The sequence below is a fragment of the Tigriopus californicus genome, chromosome 2 (genome assembly GCF_007210705.1).
Source record: "Tigriopus californicus strain San Diego chromosome 2, Tcal_SD_v2.1, whole genome shotgun sequence".
Lineage (NCBI taxonomy): Eukaryota > Metazoa > Arthropoda > Copepoda > Harpacticoida > Harpacticidae > Tigriopus > Tigriopus californicus.
Window position 1 is genome coordinate 14,011,450 of NC_081441.1, and position 19,781 is coordinate 14,031,230.

The following is a 19,781-nucleotide window of genomic DNA, read 5'->3' on the forward strand; positions in this document are numbered from 1 at the left end:
CGTTTGGGCAAGTTCCTACTTGGGCAAGTTAAGCACCGGACTACTTGCCATGTCGATGCTTGCTTCACATCAGTACTAGCTGACGGAAAGCAGCGCCTCTACAATCAGTATCTATACCCTAGCAGTCGGTCAGCTGACATTCATTCGCTCTGAGAACTAATCCGCCTGCCTGGCTAGCTCTCATCACACTCTCTAGGAGTTTGGTCCCCATTAGAGGGTCCCTAGTCCCCATCAGTAGATTACAAACGCCACAACTAGACCCAACAAAAACTTCAATTACTAATTCATTAGTTGGATGGAGTTTTTGTGAAATCTCTCTCTCCCTAAACCAAGCTTTGGGAACTCTGGAGATTTGTCCAAAGTTGTGTAGTAAACACTAAATAGAATTAGAAGTTTTGGCCTGCTCTTGGTCAGTTATATAAGTTTTTGACCATATAACTTTGAAGCTAAAATTTTACAGGTAAATGATGTAAAAAAACCTGCGTTCAATTGAAGGGATCTACATTCCTTATCTTATTACTTTAGTTCAAAAAGTGGCTCAGATTTGCTCTGACCAAGAGCAGGCCGATTTGGTAGGAAACAATTTCAGTCCTTATTACTTTATAGAAGTTTGTGCTCCTACCCACCACTTTCTGTAAGTTCAGAGCTTGACTCTTAGATAGCAGAACAATAGCACCATCAGAAAGCGCCATCACAGCCAGATTATTGAGATTTCTTTTCATTTGAAGCTCTGTATTGGGTTTCCTTATGAAGCATAGATTGTTTCAAGTGGTTCATGGAACTGGCAAATGAAGAAAACATTTATGAACCCTCTTGAATTTTTGCTCAATGTTCAAATTAATTTCAAATTTGTTTATTTCATCAAGGCGATTTCAGAAACCTGAAGGGTTAGAGTTATATCACAATGTATCTGGATTCTATAAATGCGGGGAAGACATCTGTAGTTGGTATCTAGTTGTTTTCTTTATTGATCAGGTAGGCTCAGTAGCAAAGTTAGTCATGAAATTTTGACTCCAATAAATTGTACTGTTTTCATGTTCAACAGATATTGCAGAATTTTCACTGTTTGGATGTGCATGAGCGTAACCAGGGCATTGGGAAAAATTGGTTAGTGGAACCTTCTCAATTTTTTTCTCTACATGGGAACAACATTTTTTTGTCAGAGTCCAGGCTCATAATTATACTCTACAAAATAAAGGGCCTTATTTGCAATGTCAGACTGCCCAAGCAATACAGGACGGGGCATGGTGGATTGCTAGATACACTACTTGTGACATAACACAAAAGTAATCTTGGATAGGGATCCGCATGTCACCCTTATGGTGAGGATTCTCTTGGGCAAGAAACTGAACTACCCCATCTCAGTTGTCTCCTTGTCTCAGCAGTCAAAGGTTCCAACTGTTAATCAAAAGGCATGAAAGGAGATCCCAATGGCAACATACCAAGCAATCCATGGGCATGTTCCATTTGTCTCAGATAAGTTGAACTTTTGGGAATCAGGATCTTCAATGACAACAAGATTGGCAAGGTAGTTTCACCTAGCCATTCTATAGAGAGAGATTTCACAAAAACTCCATCCAACTATTGATTAGTAATTGAAGTTTTTGTTGGTCTAGTTGTGGCGTTTGTAATCTACTGATGGGGACTAGGGACCCTCTAATGGGGACCAAACTCCTAGAGAGTGTGATGAGAGCTAGCCAGGCAGGCGGATTAGTTCTCAGAGCGAATGAATGTCAGCTGACCGACTGCTAGGGTATAGATACTGATTGTAGAGGCGCTGCTTTCCGTCAGCTAGTACTGATGTGAAGCAAGCATCGACATGGCAAGTAGTCCGGTGCTTAACTTGCCCAAGTAGGAACTTGCCCAAACTTGGGTTTGTACACAGACACTTGTGGGGAAAATGGTGTGGCCAAATTTACTCAAGAAATTTTATACCATGGCAAATCAAATCGACTTATGCAAGAAAAGCAATAATGCGCACCAACAGTAACGCTTCAACGTGGTCTTGGTTCAATGACTGGTTTGTTTCTGGCAATCTAACTTTAACTACGAACAAAATCCCCATTTTGCGTTTTCCTGATCTAACCATCTGGGCTCTCTACATTAGCAGCGGATCTCTGCTTGTGTTAAGCTTGCCCAAGTTCTAGTACTTGGCCATGGAGTACGGCAGTAGTGGAGTGGAAAGCTCTCTGAAACCTCGCTAGAAGACGTTTCAGTTTTGCGTTACCTCCTAATCAAGTGCTTGAACATGAAGGTTGGAATTCATTGAGTCCTGTCTCAGCGGGAATACATCTGACCAGGAGGTAACGCATAGCTCTACAAAACCTCGCTAGAAGACGTTCGATCTTCGACCAAGCTTTTCACTCCACTACTGACGTACTCCATGACTTGGCCAAGCTTTGCTTGTAAACAAGTAGAACTTGGGTGTCTGTGATGACTTGCTACTTGCCCTATTTCCATCAGTATCAGCTAGAGTGGCACTGTCCACTGGTTTACCGATTCAGCTGCAGTCAAAAACGATTTTTAGCGTCTTGTACCTCAAACTATAGATCTGTTCATCAAACAATCCCGAGTGTGTGGGGTTTGCTAATGAGTCTTTAGTTTTTCCAAGCTGATCTTTGGGTCACTCTGGCTTCTAGGTTCGAATCAAGCTGAATAAATAATTTTCAAGGTTTGACACACTTTCAAGCAAACATTTTAAAACCCTTTGCTTGATTATTATCTGAATGTCACATGTGTGGGGCATTGTACCCTTGTCGGATTGGAAATGATTCTTACAAGAGCTTGGGCTACAATGCTTAAAAAGTGAATTGTCCAGTGAATATCATCTTGATAAAAACTGGCATGTTGGAGCATATTCTACCTCTTGTATATCTGTTTATCCACGCACAGGCAGAGCAGAGGGCAGTATTTTCACTGATAAAAGGCCAATATTTCATAGTTCCTAAAACAGCTTAAAGGTTGAGCTGGAGAAGGCCTCAGATAAAGGGTTGAAAGGAATGTCTATGAGGAAAGAGAATATCTTATGCATTATAACGGATTGCACAAAAGTAGCTATAAAAGGGGGCTTTGGGAGCAATTCAACCCGGTTAAGAATAACTAAATTTTAATTACTCCATCCTCTAATCAATCATATTTTGTCATAATTGAATAAATGTATTTTAAAATGTGGTGGGGGCTTCGGTATCATTTCAACCTTTTTCATGGATGGGGGCCTGGATTAAAAATAAAATGTGACACCATCAAACCCTAGTCAAATTATCCGATTGTAGAAGAGAGGCATTAAAAAAGTCCATGATTTATTCGCTGGGAAACGCATTAAGCGCATTTGTACAACAATTTGACTTCTGACAATGTACCCGTATTACTTCTTGATCTTGTCGACGTGGAAGTAAGCGAATGGCGGCATCTTGGCCTTCTTCTTCCCCCTCTTGTTGTCGGCATCGTCTGAGCGACTCTTCGATCCAGGATCCTACGCCGCAGCGGCAGCCTCGCCCAAAGAGCCCAGGAGCCGAAGCCCCAACGGGTGCCCTCCTCCTCAGTTTGGATTGTGTGCTGGAAAAGTGTATTTAGGAAATAAAACCTCTATAATAATCACTTACTAAATCACGTCGGATATAAGGAAATAAAGTTTGGCTCCCAGTGTACCTCAACAACCTCCTGGACGACGTGCTCGACCGTGTCATCGTCGCTGACGGAGACGATGTTCCCGAGCCCAGCAGCATATCCCAGCTTGATCTCGACGTCTGGGGGACGCCCAGCTTCACCCGGATCCTGTCTTTGAGCTGCGACATGAGGTGTCCCGTGTGACAGTCGGGCAGGTGCACTAAGTCGTAGGACGGTAGCATGAGGACGGAGACCAAGCGATACATCATGGTGAGGGCGGCAGGGACCAACGAGGAAGACGACTACTACTGACCGACCGAGGGCTGGGTCCGTGAGTGGGATAAATGCGCCTGGGCCTGATGATGCTGATGGGGGCGCCCACCAATGGCAGGCATGAAATAGGTAGGGCGGTTCACGGCGTCCGGTCGAACAGGGGGAGGGGGCTCAGGTTTTCTCACTGGACTGGACCAGAGCTCCGCAGGCAAGTCAACTAACGGCCGATCACTCAACAGAGCGTTGCCAACTGATCAGGGCCAGAAAGGCCAAATGCCAGCCCCAAAGTGGCCATAGCAAAAGCAAATGAGAGTGAGGCATAACTAGAATGCTTAAGCTCAACAGGAGCTGCACCGCATGAGCGTCTTTTCAGGTCAGCTGACGCTGGTGGGAAAGGGACAAAGATATTTCGCGAAATCTCGCTTTGGGCAATAGAATTATTCCCATGAAATGGTCATCATTCACGTTTTCTTTCAATTTCTTTTGATTTTTACAAACATACATGAACAAAGAGCGTCAAAATAGGATAAAAATCAAAGTGTTTTTTGGCATAATGCGATCAAAAAAAATGTAGTTTTGCTCTGCAAATCACATACATACGCATTTGCCCTCATTTTAGTAACACATCTCGAAAGTGTAACGAAATGTAACAATAATGCAATGCACTAATGATGCATTCAGATTTTCGTTTCAAACTCCAGGAGCAACATATTTATGTAAGTGATCATATACTAATGGATTTTCTTCGGATGTAGTCTCATAAACCTTGTTTTTGGCAGTAGAGTCATTTGAGAACAACTCTCGTGGATGATGGTTTACTTCTTAAGGATCGTCAATGTTTCAATTGACAATGTGGTACTATCAATTCCACGTAAGACCTAGAATTTTTTTGTCACTGTTAAAGTGTAAATGTCAAATTACCAATCACAACTTTTTTTTCGTCCGGAGTTTTTCATTCAGATCAAAGAGTTTAATGGCCGACTTGATGAATCTCGCTTCAGGCAAGTTGAATTTTCTCATGAAACGTTTGTTATTTATCTTCAATCTTAATTTCTTTTAAATCTTACAAATATACAGGTAGAAAGAGCGGTAGAATAATAAAAAACATGTTTTTAGGGCATCTAGCACGTAACATATAAAAAAAGATTTGGACATTCGTAGAGAAAATCATGTACTCTATTGATTGCCCTTGTTTAGCACCGCATCTCGAAAATCTCGAAAGTGTAACAAAATGTATCCGAAATTGCAACGCAATGATGAGGCACTCGGAATTTCGTTTCAATCTCCCAACAATGTGCTTGAATGTGGGCGACATGATTGCGCCTATACGTAAACAAGGCAAATCCGACACCTCTGGAGGTCAGCCTGAACCTAGTCTTGTTTCTTGGGTTTCAGTTAAGTGTTTCCACCACATGGATGAAAACTTCAATTTGAGCCCCATTTTAACCTCTTCAAAATTGCGTTATTAAAAAATGTGGTCGGACAACTTACTTAAACCCGTTTTATCAAGCGTGCTAGACGAGAGTAATTGCTTGACAAGGAGTCGTATTAGGGGTTTCTACTCTGAATTTGGACGAGCCGGCAACGATTCAAATTTGTACCATAGTTGTCCTAAGTAGCTTGACTACGAATGAAACATTTTTTCCACCAGCGACAGCTGAGACGAAAAGACGCGATCGCAGCGCCCTTGATCGATGGAGTGAGGATACGGCCCAATGTCCCCCTGAGCAGCCAATTTGGGGAAGGGTTCCCCTCTAGCCAGACTTCTGGCAACGCTGAATGCCAGCGGAAAGTAACCAGTGTCGCCAAAGTTTTGATCTTTGGCAGGTCAGACCCCGAGCTTCCATCGCCTTGCGGCTCTTGGACCAAAGACATAATCTTTAACCAATTAAAGATGATGCACAAAAATCGAACCAAATGCCACAGAACATGGCTCAATGTTCTGATTCTGTCGACTATATTCGAACTCATGCAGGCCTTTGGGCATGAATGGTATAAAACAGGTTAGCCTGACTGTGGCTAAGAGTGGGTCGGGCAGCGACGAAAACAAGGCATTAACACAACAGGGAGACAGGGGGGGAAGGATTACGTCCCCGGCTAAAATGGGAAACCATGTCTCTTGGAGTGCCATCGCTCCATTCAGACTAGTGAAAGGGATCACAATCCATTTATGGTCCAAACATCATCAATTGAGGATGTATCTTCAATGACTCGAGCACGTGGAGTCATACGGGTGATTCCAATCGTCAATCTTGGCCTGCCAGAGGTTCTTTCTTACATAAGTCGCTGTTGTTGAATGGATGAAAAGTATTTTGAAATCGAAAATTTTCCAGCAATCTCCACGGAGATGGCAGATTGTTTCGATTAACACTCCTGCAAATTCACCAATTCACGCTGTCTTTGGCCGCTCAGGTCCATAGTTCACGCTGTCCGCCGTTTTATAGCATCAGGCATGAGCCAAAATTAGGCTGAAATGGCTGAGGCTCAACGCGCAGTCAGGGTTAGAGTCCGAACATTTGAGGTTTGGGCGGTTTGGGTCGGACAATTAGAATGAAAATTGAATAGCACAAAGCTTTTGATTGTGTTGAGACGTGCAATAAGTATGCTTAAAAACATATATTTTTTAAATCAACTATTCAACTATTGAAAGACTAGGCAGGCATTCGTTCCGAACAGAGCTCTGAGGAGACCGGATTTGTAACACATGAAGAGGTTCGGCGGCTGATTCACTTTTTCGCTCGGTTTTGCCCAAAAGATTGAATCAGGCCATCCATCAACCTACTGACTCCACTTCAAAATTTTATCTCATGGAACTCAGAACCAAAGAAGAACAAGTGCAAATATGTTTCACTTTGAATGAGAGAGCTCTCGTATTGCGAAAGACTAGAAAGATTGGGACTGCATAGTAGTCAAACGAGGTGTCTCATACTGAATGATTTCAAAAACTTCTATGAACTTTGTCCCAACCAAATATCTGCCAGCAAAAATGTAAGCATTTACATTGGACTTGCACAAGTTTTCGACAAAAATTCTTGATCAAAGGAAATCCAAATTTCAAATGGATTCAAAGAAACAAAAACAAGGAAATGATTAAAAATAAGCAAATAAAAAGCAAACATACCAAAAAGGAGAACCAACAAAAGAGTTTAAACTCTAGAGGTTTTATTGAAGTGACATACAGAGAAATTGTATTATCTATAAGATGAAAACAGTTTATCACTTTAGATATTAGCTCAATAGCTGATTGAGATCAATTCCGTGCTTAGTTTTGTTCCTTATGCACAGTGGGGTCAAGCAAGTTGTGAAATTATTGGATCTTGCCAAATTTTGCTTCGTATTTCAACAAGTAAAGGAAGTATGCCACTATAATTTTGGACACAGTATATTCAGAGTTTAAATAATCATTTTCGTTTATCCTGCTTTGCGTTTTCCAAGTTTTGTTCGGCTGAAAAAGGGGAAAAAGTGGCCACAGGTGGAAAACTATGCTAGGATATAAATTTCATTTCGAACTAAATCGCCTTAATAATCAAAGGGCCCCAGGCTAAAAGAAGAAGAATCCGAACAAAATGCCGATTGAAAAAAGAGCTGGACCCACAAATGATTGGCAAATGTCTTTTTATCTCAGACCATCGGGCATATTCCGTACATCCGCCTTGGCCGGGCATATTTCGTTCTGAATGATTTTAGGGGCGCATTCAATCCCAGCCATAGGTTGAAATTAGAGACTAAAGTAAAGTGTCCGACATTTATGCAAGGAATATCTTATATTAACTGATCTTGGATCGCATTAATGTCAAAAGAATGTGCATGACGTGCAAAACACATTGGTTATCCAGACTTCAAAATTGAAAGAACGTGCCACGGTCATCTCGTTAATTTTGACGACAACCAATCAGATTCTTGGCACCGAGAAAACGGTCTTATCACAGACAAGCTCATTTTTGTTGACGTTGCCATTCTCTTACGTTAGTCTCTAGTTGAAATAAGCTACCAACGACCCAATCCCATCCACCACGCGAACCCACCATGACTAAACCCCAACTCACTAGATTAATGCCAAGCGACACGCGATTGACCCGTTTCAATCCAGTCACCCTGTGTTCTCATGCCTGCCTTTGGCAACCACGTGTGAAAGCTAATAATCCATTCTCCTCAGTTGGTTCAGTTCATAACATCACTCGCTTCACGTGGTCCCCAGTTGATCCCCTTGATCCCCAGTGCCTGCCGTCCAGTCCTCCTGTGTATCGCTCCGAGTCCATGCCCTCATCGTCGCCATGTATCTGATGTACTATCTGGACTCGAACCACACCCGCGTGTACACCTTGGCCAAAGTCGACCCGCAAGGCCAACCCACTTTCTCGGCCCACCCCGCCCGCTTCTCGCCCGAAGACCAATACTCTCGACAACGCATTATCATCAAACGGCGATTCGGACTTCTGCCCACTCAACAACCCCTGCCTAAATACTAAATCCATCCAGCCCCCACCCACCACAGCTCTACCCCCACCCGCCCCCACGGGTTTATGGTGGTCCAAGCCATGAGTGAGCCCGGGGTGGCCGCGGATTTGCCGGCCCATCGGGCCTTGTTGGCTGAGGTCCGGCCCGTGGCTGACAAGACGCAGGTCTTGGCACGTTGCCTTCGAGAGACGCTCCAGTCCAAGCCGGCCAATCCGGCTGAGGGCTTGAGCTTCCTGACGCTCAAAAACTTGCTCATGACGCAGTACCTGGCCAATCTGACGCAGGTCATGCGATGGAAGAGTGCGGGTCGAGCCCTAGCCGGTCAGGCCCCCGTGGAGCAGTTAGTGACCTTGCGCACGGTGCTGGAAAAGATGCGACCCATTGAACAGAAACTCAAGTATCAGATCGACAAAGCTCTCAAAGTGGCCGAAAGCGGGCGCATCCAGACCGACGATCCTTTGCATTTCAAGCCCGATCCACGGGCCTTGATGAGCAAATTGGCCCAGGCGGACCCCAGCACTTCGGATGAGGAAGCCGATCCTGCCGCGGCCCCCCGTTCAGCCAAGTATGTGGTGCCCAAGCACGTGCCGGCCTTTTTCGACGGGGGCCAAAATCCGGCCGATGGAGAGCCCGACCAGGCTCAACGGCGGGCCCGTAAGTCCGTTTTGAGTCGGGGCTTGATTGAAGATCTGAAGCGGCAGCATCTGGACACGCCCGAAGAGATCCACGAGCGCGAGGATGTCATGCGACAGCGGCACATTCACGCCATGAAGGAGCGCGTACGCTATGAAGAGGATAATTTCATGCGCCTGCCCGTGCCCAAGCGTATGAAGCACGCCCGTGGCCAGATGAACACCATCGGGAATATCGGCGATGAAGTGACGGGCTTTGGCGGGGGTGATGACAGCCGGGACCGGAAAGGGAGTGGCTCGCGTAAAGGCGGGAAAAGTTTCAAGAAAGGCGCGGCCAAGAAAAAATTCCGTCGATGAGAAATGAATAATCCGCATTAAACACGTTTTCACCATTCATTTGTCCGGGTTTTTTTATGTTCAGGACAGTCCGTGATCATCGCACATGTTGTTTTTGGGGTGGAAGGCCTCACCAATGTAAAGCTGTGTCCATATCCTTAATTACGATTTACAGGCCCTATCCCCGGTTGTGTCTGATAGTATCTACTTGTGTCCGGTGGCGGAAGATCGGTCGGGGAGAAGAATCACACCGAAGGAGCTCTCGCCTCGCTTCCTAGACTAAGAATTTGCGCTAACCACTACACCGCGATTGCATCGGATGCATGTGTCTGTTAGAGGGATGACCTTGGGATGGGAAAACTGTTAGGCTTAATTCATTTACGAAAGAAGTTTTAGAAAGGTCGACAATTGGGACAACGGACATCACGTGGGTCAGGATTTTACATTATAAAGTGCGAACTGAATCAAACTGTTAAGATGGTTGTGAACGAAAATACCAAAAGCCATTGATTCTTCATTAAACTAGGTGGTGAAAACGTAGAAAAAATGCCAGCATAGCAGGGCACTAGTGATAAACACCGTTCTAATGAACTTCAAATAGACACATTTCCGGGCCCAATGACCCGGTTCCAAGGAGAGGCCGTTGCCGTCATTGAATCACGAAAAATATCAAATTCTATATATTTTTTTCTTTTTCTACCAATTTATTTGTTTCGAGGCAACATTGAAAAGGATGAGTGACCACAGGGGAAAAAAGACAACCAAAGCAAGATCCTTAAGGTTGTTTTAAGGAACACCTGGACTAGTTCAGACCCTTGAGAGGTATCTTGCCGGATGTGACGCCAATTGTCGGTAAAATATCCAACAACAGCATTAAACATTGAATGGTTTTTTGAGTCCTTCTGCACTTGACTCAAAATAACGCTTTAGTACTGACCGACGATACGGCTCATTTATTGCCCACATAAATCATAGTCGAGTACTATACCATTGTTATTAAGCATAATAACATCCATCATAGGCCCCTCTCATCATTGGTGATGGGCTGGACCCGCTTCAGCGGATGACACGGAAGTGTCCGAATCCGTGGACGCGTTGAAATTCTGGTCCGAACTGATCAAGTGTTCTCGTACATAACGTGCCGATGTAGCCAAATCATGGTCCGGATCCTGAAACGAGAACCAGTCCTCGTCCAAAATCAAGGGATCAGCTCCTCCTACGGCTTCACCTGCGGCTCCTGCCTCCACCGCAATCCCAATTGGTGGATCCGACGAGAGCGACGAAGAAGAACTTGAGGACGAGCCCGACAGAAGCCTCGGCTGTGGAGGAATTGAGGGTTCGAAGGGTCTGGGTGAGGAGTAATCGCTCTCCACATCGTTCAGACTGGACTCAAAGTCATTGGTCGAAGTCATCGAAGGTCCCGAATGCGTGCTCCAGCTGTCCCAACTGTCGCTATCGGAATCATTGCCCTCGCATCCTCGATCACAACTGATGGATTGATGTCGGTACAAAACGAAACCCAGTTGAAGACGAGCTATCTCCAACTCCACCAAAGGCCTCAGACTGATGGGCAAACCGAGGGCTTGGCTCAACTCGAGCGAGTTGGACGGGTCCAAGAAGGCGAGGATCTCTTCGTGATCCGGCGGTCCAAACGGAGCACACGGAATGTTAAAGTACGGCGAGGACGAGTTCTTGTAGCAAGCGTGTCTGAGACTGAACACGCCATCCCACGTGTGATCAGAGCTGGAGGAATCCGTCGTATCCGGGGAGTTCGAATCGGTGGTGGTTGTAGTGGTCGTAGTCTTTGTTTGACGTGGGACCGCAATGGCATCTTCCGGCGAGGAAGCCGAGGAATCGGTCTCGGGAAAGGCCGGAGCTTCTTCGGCCAGGATCTGTTCCACCCGACGGAACAAGGTGAGATCTTGGATGGAGCTGTCCACTTCAGCCAAGAGCTGCTCGGTTTGCCTCAAGCTGGATTGGACCTCCTCCTGGATGCCTTGGGCTTGTTGGGCCGCCGAATCGGGCGGAGCTGAGCCTTGGGTGTTGTTAGGCCGTGGGAAGGCAGGGTCCTCTTGAAGGTGCCAATTCTCATCGAAACGCCACGGTGGCTGCTGGGACTTGGGCGAGCTACTGTGACGCATTCGTCGGTCGGTGGTCTCTTCTCCGGGCACGACGGATTCCATTTCGGGTTCTGACAAGGTGATTCTGGACATGTCCAGAGTGACTGACGAATTGTAGCTGGATCCGGAATGGATGACACAGGCGGAATCCTCTTGATTATTGCTACTACTGGTGCCCGGATTCACGGATGAGCTCGAGCTCTTGCGGTATCGATGAGGAGCGGGTTTGGCCTTGCTTTTGACCGTGCCCAACTGTTGAAAGGGCGATGGCCCCAAGGGCGTTACGAAACGGGGCGTGACCACAAGAGAGTTTAGAAAATGACGGAGGAGTACTGAAAAACAATATTGGGAGAGCTATTTCCTTCAAGTTCACCAATCTGAGACAGAATAATTTACCATGGGTTATATGGTCTTGTAATTTGTCCGCCCATTTTTTATTATGAACTATTTATGGCTTTTAAGATTAGACAACCAAATTTGGACTCATCAGAAATCTCGTGATATGCTAAAAAAGTTGAAAACGCCATTTTCTTACCTCCGTCTCTTTGGTTGAAAAGCACCTGGTTGAGGATATGTCGGATACAAAGTTGGGCCAATCCCCCCGAGAGATGGCCAAACATGAGCGGGATGATGGCCAATTTCTGGAAAACCTTGTCTTTGGTCAAATGTCCAAAAGCGGTGGTCTCTTGCAAGAGCTCCTTCATGGGCGTTTCCACATCCGAGGTGCAGAACCAACCCAGATCCACCAAGGGCGAGATGTCCCGGTGGATGATCCGGTTGAAGACGGCCACGTCGAACACATTGGGAGGCCTTTTACAGCAGCCTTTGGATCTATTCACCGGGTGCAGTTTCCGCCGCCAAATTTCGTTTTCCGACGAATTGCCCAACAAAGGAGCTAAACACGCCGGGACCATGTACACCTCCGGACGGGGTGAACCCTCGGGTCGGTAGGGAAATTTCATCTATTATCAAAGATGATTGGATGGTTTAAACAGATGCTTTAGATGAATTATTCCTACCTAACTACGTCAAAGGACTCACCCCGGGGTTGGGCATGGATCGAGCCACGGTGAACGAGGAGGCCCCCTCTTCCAAGAGAAGCTTGGCGATGGGCAAATCCCCTTGAAACATGGCCCGCCACAAAGCGGATTGACCCACGCAATTCTGAACGTTCAAGGCAAACGACTGGAGAAGATTTTATAATCATAATCAGTGCTACATTCCTGGGCCAGTCCGATCCGCCTCCTCTGATTCATTCATGGATCAGATTTCATATGGCAATCAATACAAAAATATGAAAATGTGCTTTTTGAAGTGGCTTTCGACAATCAACAAACGCAAAAATTCAAATCCATGTCTCTTACTAGGGGGAAATGGTGTATGGATGCGTACCTTGCCGTGATTCAAGGCCAATCGGAACACGGTCTGGACCTGGTCGACTTGGCGGGATTTTTGGATCAGATCCATGAGGGGTGTGGTGCCGTGGAAATCCGTCAGATTGATCAAGGCCCGCAACGCGATCATTTGCTCGATTAAGTCGGGATCCATTACCGGGGCCGCCATGGCCATGTGAAAGATGGTTTGGCCGCATGTCGTGGTTTGCAGGTTGGGCAATCCCCCATATTGACCTACATTCAGACCAAAGCACTTTCAAGTCACTTTCAAATTGAACAACTGGCTATGGACCATGGCACCAAAACCGAGCATTTGGGCCTGATTAGGATTCGCGTTTCCTCTCGATTTCACTACGAATAACTGACACCAAATTTTAACCTCAGTTCAATGAAGGTCAATTTTTTACGTCTAATGGTTTTTTTTTAAAATATGTCATTTCAATGATGTCTTGGTGATGTCCTATGACAAAAGTCGAGGAATTGAATCAACTTGATTCAATTTCATCCTTACCGAAACAATCCGTGAGGAGCCGTTGAGTTTGTTGCTGGATCTCGCACAGACTCAGATGGGTCTCCCCATGAGACCCAATCGTGTTTAAGAGCTCGCTATCATTTCGGCCGGCTTTCACGGCTTCGGCACATCGATGATAAAAATGCCGAACAAGAACTCCAAGGGCGATTCCGCATCCTTTCAAAAGTACGGCAAATGATTGCGCAGATTCACATCCGCACCCCGCTCCAAAAGCAGGCGGACCAGGCCAAAATGCCGGGTCAATCCGTCCCAATCCAGGTAATCCCGTTCTCGACCTAAAATCAACAGATTCAACGGGATATTGGCCCTCGACCCGCATTCAGAAACTCGGGATCCGTGGCCGTGGCGATCAGACGCTCGGCCAGTTTCAAAATCCTGATTGCCAATGGCTCGAGTCAAGGCCGATTGATTGACGGCCATGATAGCGCCGAATCGAATCCGGGCGGGTGCGGAGCGGCTACCGCTGCGGCCAATTCGGGCGGGGTTAAGGGCGAGTCCGGATGATCAATCACGGGCCAAGGCGTGAAGCGGCCAACGGTCGGATCGGATCCAAGACAATGCGGTCAATTTCGCGTTGGAGCGAGGTTGAAGGTGGGCTAGCCGCCGGTGGGCGGATATCTCTTGGAGTGGTCCGCCGTAGGCCAGATTGGCACTGGCCTCCAGCGACACGCTCTCCTCGGCGATGATATCGGCCGGGCCGAGGCCGGTGGGCCGAGGCCGGGGCGGGGCGGCGGTGCCATGGTCGGCTCGTCTGGCGGCTGAGCGGCTGAGCGCTGAGCGGCTGAGCGAGTGAGGGCGCAGTCACAGGTTCAAAGGCTATGTGAGTACAGTGTGTAGGCATGTTGGCGAGGACGAGGGCTCTGACGTTCTTGGGCCTCTTGGGGTTGGGGGGGGTCAGTTTTTCTTCCAGGGCCCAAGTTGTGTTACGAGTGTATTTCTACTCTAATGAGCGGATAAAGCCAAAAAAAGACACGGGAGGTTGCCACCTTTGATTCGCTTTGATACGCACCGCCCTGACCCTTGACTGGCCCGGGTTGAGGCGCGGACCAACATCCTTCACTAATGAGCTCAGAGCGAAGTCGGGATTCTCGCACTTGACCTTGATTTGGTGAGTCCCAAGTCAAATCCAATACATGGTCTCAAGATAAATTCACAAAAACTCCATCCAACTAATGAATTATAATTGAAGTTTTTGGTGGGGTCTAGTTTGGCGTTTACAATCTACTGATGGGGACCAAATTCATAAAGAGTGCCATGAGAGCTAGCCAGGCAGGCGGATTAGTTTTCAGAGCGAATCAATGTCAGCTGACCGGCTGCTAGGTATAAAAAGTTTCTGGTTGTAGAGGCGCTGCTTTCCATCAGCTAGAGTGGCACTGTCCACTGGTTACCGATTCAGCGTCAGTCAAAAACGATTTTTAGCTTCTTGTACCTTAAACTATAGATCTGTTCATCAAACAATCCCCAAGTGGGTGGGGTTTGCTAATGAATCTTTGAGGTTTTCCAAGCTGATCAATTGGGTCACCCTGGCTTCTAGGTTCGAATCAAGCTGAATAAACAATTTTCTAAAAAAGTATATTGCTATCCTTTGCCCCCTTTAGGATGATTTTGCTCATGTAATTGGACATTTGTAGATAAAAATTTTATTTCTACACCCAAGGCAGTAAATATAGCGGACTTCGCCACCGTGCGAGCACTATTTGGAAGGTTTGACATAATTTTTAAATAACATTTCAGCATTTAAGTTATTGTTTTCTTGTGAGCAGCTTGCTGCGCGGCACTGTCCTGGCTGCGCCGGTTCCAGAAGTTTCTTATAAATAACATATATCATATGGGGGTAATGCTTGATTCCTACATTGAATGTAAAAGCAAGCATACAATCCAGGAAAAGCTAGATTTTATATTTTGATGTTGTCTTACAATATACCAATCTATTCGTTTTTCCAAACATTTAGGACGCTGTAATCCAAAAGAGTCATAATATTCATTGTTATATACAGCTACCCAATGTTGTACCAGGATCAGTAAAATTCATCCAAGTTCAAGATAATCCACCCCTCTGTAGGTTATTTTTCATCTCTCATAAAACATCCTTTCAAATCTTGTTCATTTCGTAAAATCCTTATAATATCATGATTAGACAAACCTAGTTTTAATTTCTCCTGGGTAGAAAAACACCCTTAGCAGTTTTTCTGGGTAAATAGGCCCCCTTTCCAATGTTGGTGTTTGCTAGAAATATTTTTTTTTTATTTATGTATATATATATTTAAACTTTTCTATTATGTTGTTTGGCTTTAGATTTCATTTTATCATTATGCTTTTTATCATTCACTGCTTTTGCAATTCCACCAGCTGCCCAGCCACACTTGCTGCACCACCAATGCCTGCAACAGAGTAGGTATTGTTTTGATAAATCCTCCATTTTTCTCAAGTTTTGTTTGACATTTCCAAATCTTTTGATGTTCCAGCAGACTTTGTATTGTATAACTGGTTTACTTGTGTTTGTGTTAAAAGTAAATTATGATTGGCTTTCTTTGAAAGATCTATTCTTACTATACATGGTTCATTGAGTTTTAATTTTCTCAGCTGTGACTCTGTTAGAGAAATTGGAGGTTTTCACTTCGAAAATTCATTTATCCATATCATATTAGGGATGAATGTACTTGATGTGGCCAGAACACCGGGGTACAAATGTTAAAGGAAGATTACTGAAAGGAGACGTTCCAGTACATGAATTAGATAAAGTAGCTCAATTTCCATGATATGGCTTATTCAATTTTCAAAGACACAAAGATCGTCCAGTTTTTTTATAAAAAAAACTTCAAGATGAAGCATTTAATCTTGTGAAAAAACTCAACTAGCACTTTGAAAGATCAAGCTGAAGAAGGATTGGTGGGTGGTGTTATGCTTACAAAAGAAAAACTTGCTTTGGGTGTTGAGACAACAGAGGTAATCAAGTTAATTCAAATTTATTCATATTCATCAAATCCTTGCAAGGCCATTGTTATTAACTCCTATCCATTTAATGAAGGCCTGCTTTGCTTAAGATCGACGCCGCTTAGGATGCCCGTTTATCCTAAATTAGTGTCCACTTACACTTTCCCCATAGATTAAGCCTCCCTCAATGTGAAGGTCCATTTCCGCAAGGTCATGGAACAAGACTTTTCTATTTTCTCTCTATTCTCCCCGCATGAATCAATGGCTGTTGAAAATTAGATCTCTCTCTTTTTTTTTGCATTTCAAGCCCGATCCACGGGCCTTGATGAGCAAATTGGCCCAGGCGGACCCCAGCACTTCGGATGAGGAAGCCGATCCTGCCGCGGCCCCCCGTTCAGCCAAGTATGTGGTGCCCAAGCACGTGCCGGCCTTTTTCGACGGGGGCCAAAATCCGGCCGATGGAGAGCCCGACCAGGCTCAACGGCGGGCCCGTAAGTCCGTTTTGAGTCGGGGCTTATTTGAAGATCTGAAGCGGCAGCATCTGGACACGCCCGAAGAGATCCACGAGCACGAGGATGTCATGTGACAGCGACATGCTCTCCTCGGCGATATCGGCCAGGGGCAGGGCGGTGGCCATGGTCGGTCTCATCTGGCGGCTGAGCAAGTGAGGGCGGGAGTCACAGGTTCAAGGCTATGTGAGTAAGGTGAGTACGCATGTTGGCGAGGACGAACGAGGGCTTTGATGGCTCTGACTCTTGGGGTGTTCGGGTTTTGGGGGTCAGTTTTTCTTCTAGGGCCCAAGTTGTTGTTACGAGTGTATTTCTACTCTAATGAGCGGATGAAGCAAAAAAAAAAACAAAAAAAACAAGGGAGGTTGCCACCTTTGATACGCTTTTAACACCGCCCTTGACTGGCCCGGATTAAGGTTCGGACCAACATCCTTCACTAATGAGCTCAGAGCGAAGGAGGGGATTCTCGCACTTTAACCTTTATTTGGTGAGTCCAGAGTCAAATGCAATAGATGGTCTCAAGACAAACCAGGTTGAGATAAATTCACAAAAACTCCATCCAACTAATGAATTAGTAATTGAAGTTTTTGTTGGGTCTAGTTGTGGCGTTTGTAATCTACTGATGGGGACTAGGGACCCTCTAATGGGGACCAAACTCCTAGAGAGTGTGATGAGAGCTAGCCAGGCAGGCGGATTAGTTCTCAGAGCGAATGAATGTCAGCTGACCGACTGCTAGGGTATAGATACTGATTGTAGAGGCGCTGCTTTCCATCAGCTAGAGTGGCACTGTCCACTGGTTACCGATTCAGCGTCAGTCAAAAACGATTTTTAGCTTCTTGTACCTTAAACTATAGATCTGTTCATCAAACAATCCCCAAGTGGGTGGGGTTTGCTAATGAATCTTGAGGTTTTCCAAGCTGATCATTGGGTCACCCTGGCTTCTAGGTTCGAATCAAGCTGAATAAACAATTTTCTAAAAAAAGTATATTGCTATCCTTTGCCCCCTTTAGGATGATTTTGCTCATGTAATTGGACATTTGTAGATAAAAATTTTATTTCTACACCCAAGGCAGTAAATATAGCGGACTTCGCCCACCGTGCGAGCACTATTTGGAAGGTTTGACATAATTTTTAAATAACATTTCAGCATTTAAGTTATTGTTTTCTTGTGAGCAGCTTGCTGCGCGGCACTGTCCTGGCTGTGCCGGTTCCAGAAGTTTCTTATAAATAACATATATCATATGGGGTAATGTCTTGATTCTTACATTGAATGTAAAAGCAAGCATACAATCCAGAAAAGCTAGATTTTATATTTTGATGTTGTCTTACAATATACCAATCTATTTGTTTTTCCAAACATTTAGGACGCTGTAATCCAAAAGAGTCATAATATTCATTGTTATATACAGCTACCCAATGTGTACCAGGATCAGTAAATTCATCCAAGTTCAAGATAATCCACCCCTCTGTAGGTTATTTTTCATCTCTCATAAAACATCCTTTCAAATCTTGTTCATTTCGTAAAATCCTTATAATATCATGATTAGACAAACCTAGTTTTAATTTCTCCTGGGTAGAAAAACACCCTTAGCAGTTTTTCTGGGTAAATAGGCCCCCTTTCCAATGTTGGTGTTTGCTAGAAATATTTTTTTTCATTTATGTATATATATATTTAAACTTTTCTATTATGTTGTTTGGCTTTAGATTTCATTTTATCATTATGCTTTTTATCATTCACTGCTTTTGCAATTCCACCAGCTGCCCCAGCCACACTTGCTGCACCACCAATGCCTGCCAACAGAGTAGGTATTGTTTTGATAAATCCTCCATTTTTCTCAAGTTGTGTTTTTGACATTTCCAAATCTTTTGATGTTCCAGCAGACTTTGTATTGTATAACTGGTTTACTTGTGTTTGTGTTAAAAGTAAATTATGATTGGCTTTCTTTGAAAGATCTATTCTTACTATACATGGTTCATTGAGTTTTAATTTTCTCAGCTGTGACTCTGTTAGATGAATTGGAGGTTTTCAGCTTCGAAAATTCATTTATCCATATCATATTAGGATGATGTACTTGATTGTGGCCAGAACACCGGGTACAAATGTTAAAGAAAGATTACTGAAAGGAGACGTTCCAGTACATGAATTAGATAAAGTAGCTCAATTCCATGATATGGCTTATTCAATTTTCAAAGACACCAAAGATCGTCTAGTTTTTTGTTAAAAAAAACTTCAAGATGAAGCATTTAATCTTGTGAAAAACTCAACTAGCACTTTGAAAGATCAAGCTGAAGAAGGATTGGTGGGTGGTGTTATGCTTACAAAAGGAAAACTTGCTTTGGGTGTGAGACAACAGAGGTAATCAAGTTAATTCAAATTTATTCATATTCATCAAATCCTTGCAAGGCCATTGTTATTACTCCTATCCATTTAATGAAGGCCTGCTTTGCTTAAGATTGACGCCGCTTAGGATGCCCGTTTATCCTAAATAGTGTCCACTTACACTTTCCCCATAGATTAAGCCTCCCTCAATGTGAAGGTCCATTTCCGCAAGGTCATGGAACAAGACTTTTCTATTTTCTCTCTATTCTCCCCGCATGAATCAATGGCTGTTGAAAATAGCCTTGCATAAAAAATTCCTCTTCCACATTCATGCACAAATACTCAACTTCTTATGATGTCATTCCACATCCCATACTTTCATGGCTACATTCACTCTTAACTTATTTACTCTCTTACGACGCAACATTTACTGGCCAGTCTTCACCAATCTTGTTAATGTTTACACATACACCACATTTCATATCCCTTCTACTGTCAATCCGCCGCTCAGTCGACTAATTTGACGAGTCTGTCAATTGGCTTCATCCTTGTACACATATGATTCCCCCTTCGCATTTCGCCCCATCCAATGCGCAATGCCAATTTTATACAATTTCCCCGGGCTTTTTATTTATGCAGCTTCAAAGCTCTCTTTAAGCTTGAACTG

General features: G+C 44.6%; 3 protein-coding genes and 1 long non-coding RNA gene across 4 annotated transcripts; 2 read left to right on the forward strand and 2 right to left on the reverse strand.

Annotated features, from left to right (window-relative positions):
- Positions 1-3,282: 3,282 nt before the first annotated feature.
- On the reverse strand, positions 3,283-4,301 carry LOC131892896 (uncharacterized). The gene is made up of 2 exons (XM_059242761.1): positions 3,649-4,301; positions 3,283-3,555 (listed from the first exon to the last, which is right to left on the reverse strand). Exons 1-2 carry the CDS (start codon positions 3,873-3,875, stop codon positions 3,300-3,302), a joined length of 483 nt encoding a protein of 160 aa, XP_059098744.1. The 5' UTR covers positions 3,876-4,301; the 3' UTR covers positions 3,283-3,299.
- A 3,958-nt stretch (positions 4,302-8,259) lies between these two features.
- On the forward strand, positions 8,260-9,365 carry LOC131892891 (neuroguidin-like). Its single transcript, XM_059242758.1, has one exon. The coding sequence runs from the start codon at positions 8,403-8,405 to the stop codon at positions 9,324-9,326; it is 924 nt and encodes a 307-aa protein (XP_059098741.1). The 5' UTR covers positions 8,260-8,402; the 3' UTR covers positions 9,327-9,365.
- An 865-nt stretch (positions 9,366-10,230) lies between these two features.
- On the reverse strand, positions 10,231-13,717 carry LOC131892890 (uncharacterized). The gene is made up of 5 exons (XM_059242757.1): positions 13,331-13,717; positions 12,818-13,053; positions 12,467-12,610; positions 11,961-12,387; positions 10,231-11,757 (listed from the first exon to the last, which is right to left on the reverse strand). Exons 1-5 carry the CDS (start codon positions 13,668-13,670, stop codon positions 10,337-10,339), a joined length of 2,568 nt encoding a protein of 855 aa, XP_059098740.1. The 5' UTR covers positions 13,671-13,717; the 3' UTR covers positions 10,231-10,336.
- Positions 12,590-12,995, forward strand: LOC131892892 (uncharacterized). Its single transcript, XR_009374621.1, has 2 exons — positions 12,590-12,727; positions 12,793-12,995. It is a non-coding gene; the product is annotated as an uncharacterized LOC131892892 (long non-coding RNA).
- Positions 13,718-19,781: the final 6,064 nt, after the last annotated feature.

Coding starts and splice junctions, on each gene's coding strand:
- LOC131892896 (XM_059242761.1), bottom strand. CDS start 3,875: ATGATGTATCGCTTGGTCTCCGTCCTCATGCTACCGTCCTACGACTTA. Junction 3,556..3,648: donor TCGTCCAGGAGGTTGTTGAG/GTACACTGGGAG, acceptor ACACTTTTCCAG/CACACAATCCAAACTGAGGA.
- LOC131892891 (XM_059242758.1), top strand. CDS start 8,403: ATGGTGGTCCAAGCCATGAGTGAGCCCGGGGTGGCCGCGGATTTGCCG.
- LOC131892890 (XM_059242757.1), bottom strand. CDS start 13,670: ATGCGGGTCGAGGGCCAATATCCCGTTGAATCTGTTGATTTTAGGTCG. Junction 12,388..12,466: donor GATCCATGCCCAACCCCGGG/GTGAGTCCTTTG, acceptor CTTTGATAATAG/ATGAAATTTCCCTACCGACC. Junction 11,758..11,960: donor TTTCAACCAAAGAGACGGAG/GTAAGAAAATGG, acceptor ATTGTTTTTCAG/TACTCCTCCGTCATTTTCTA.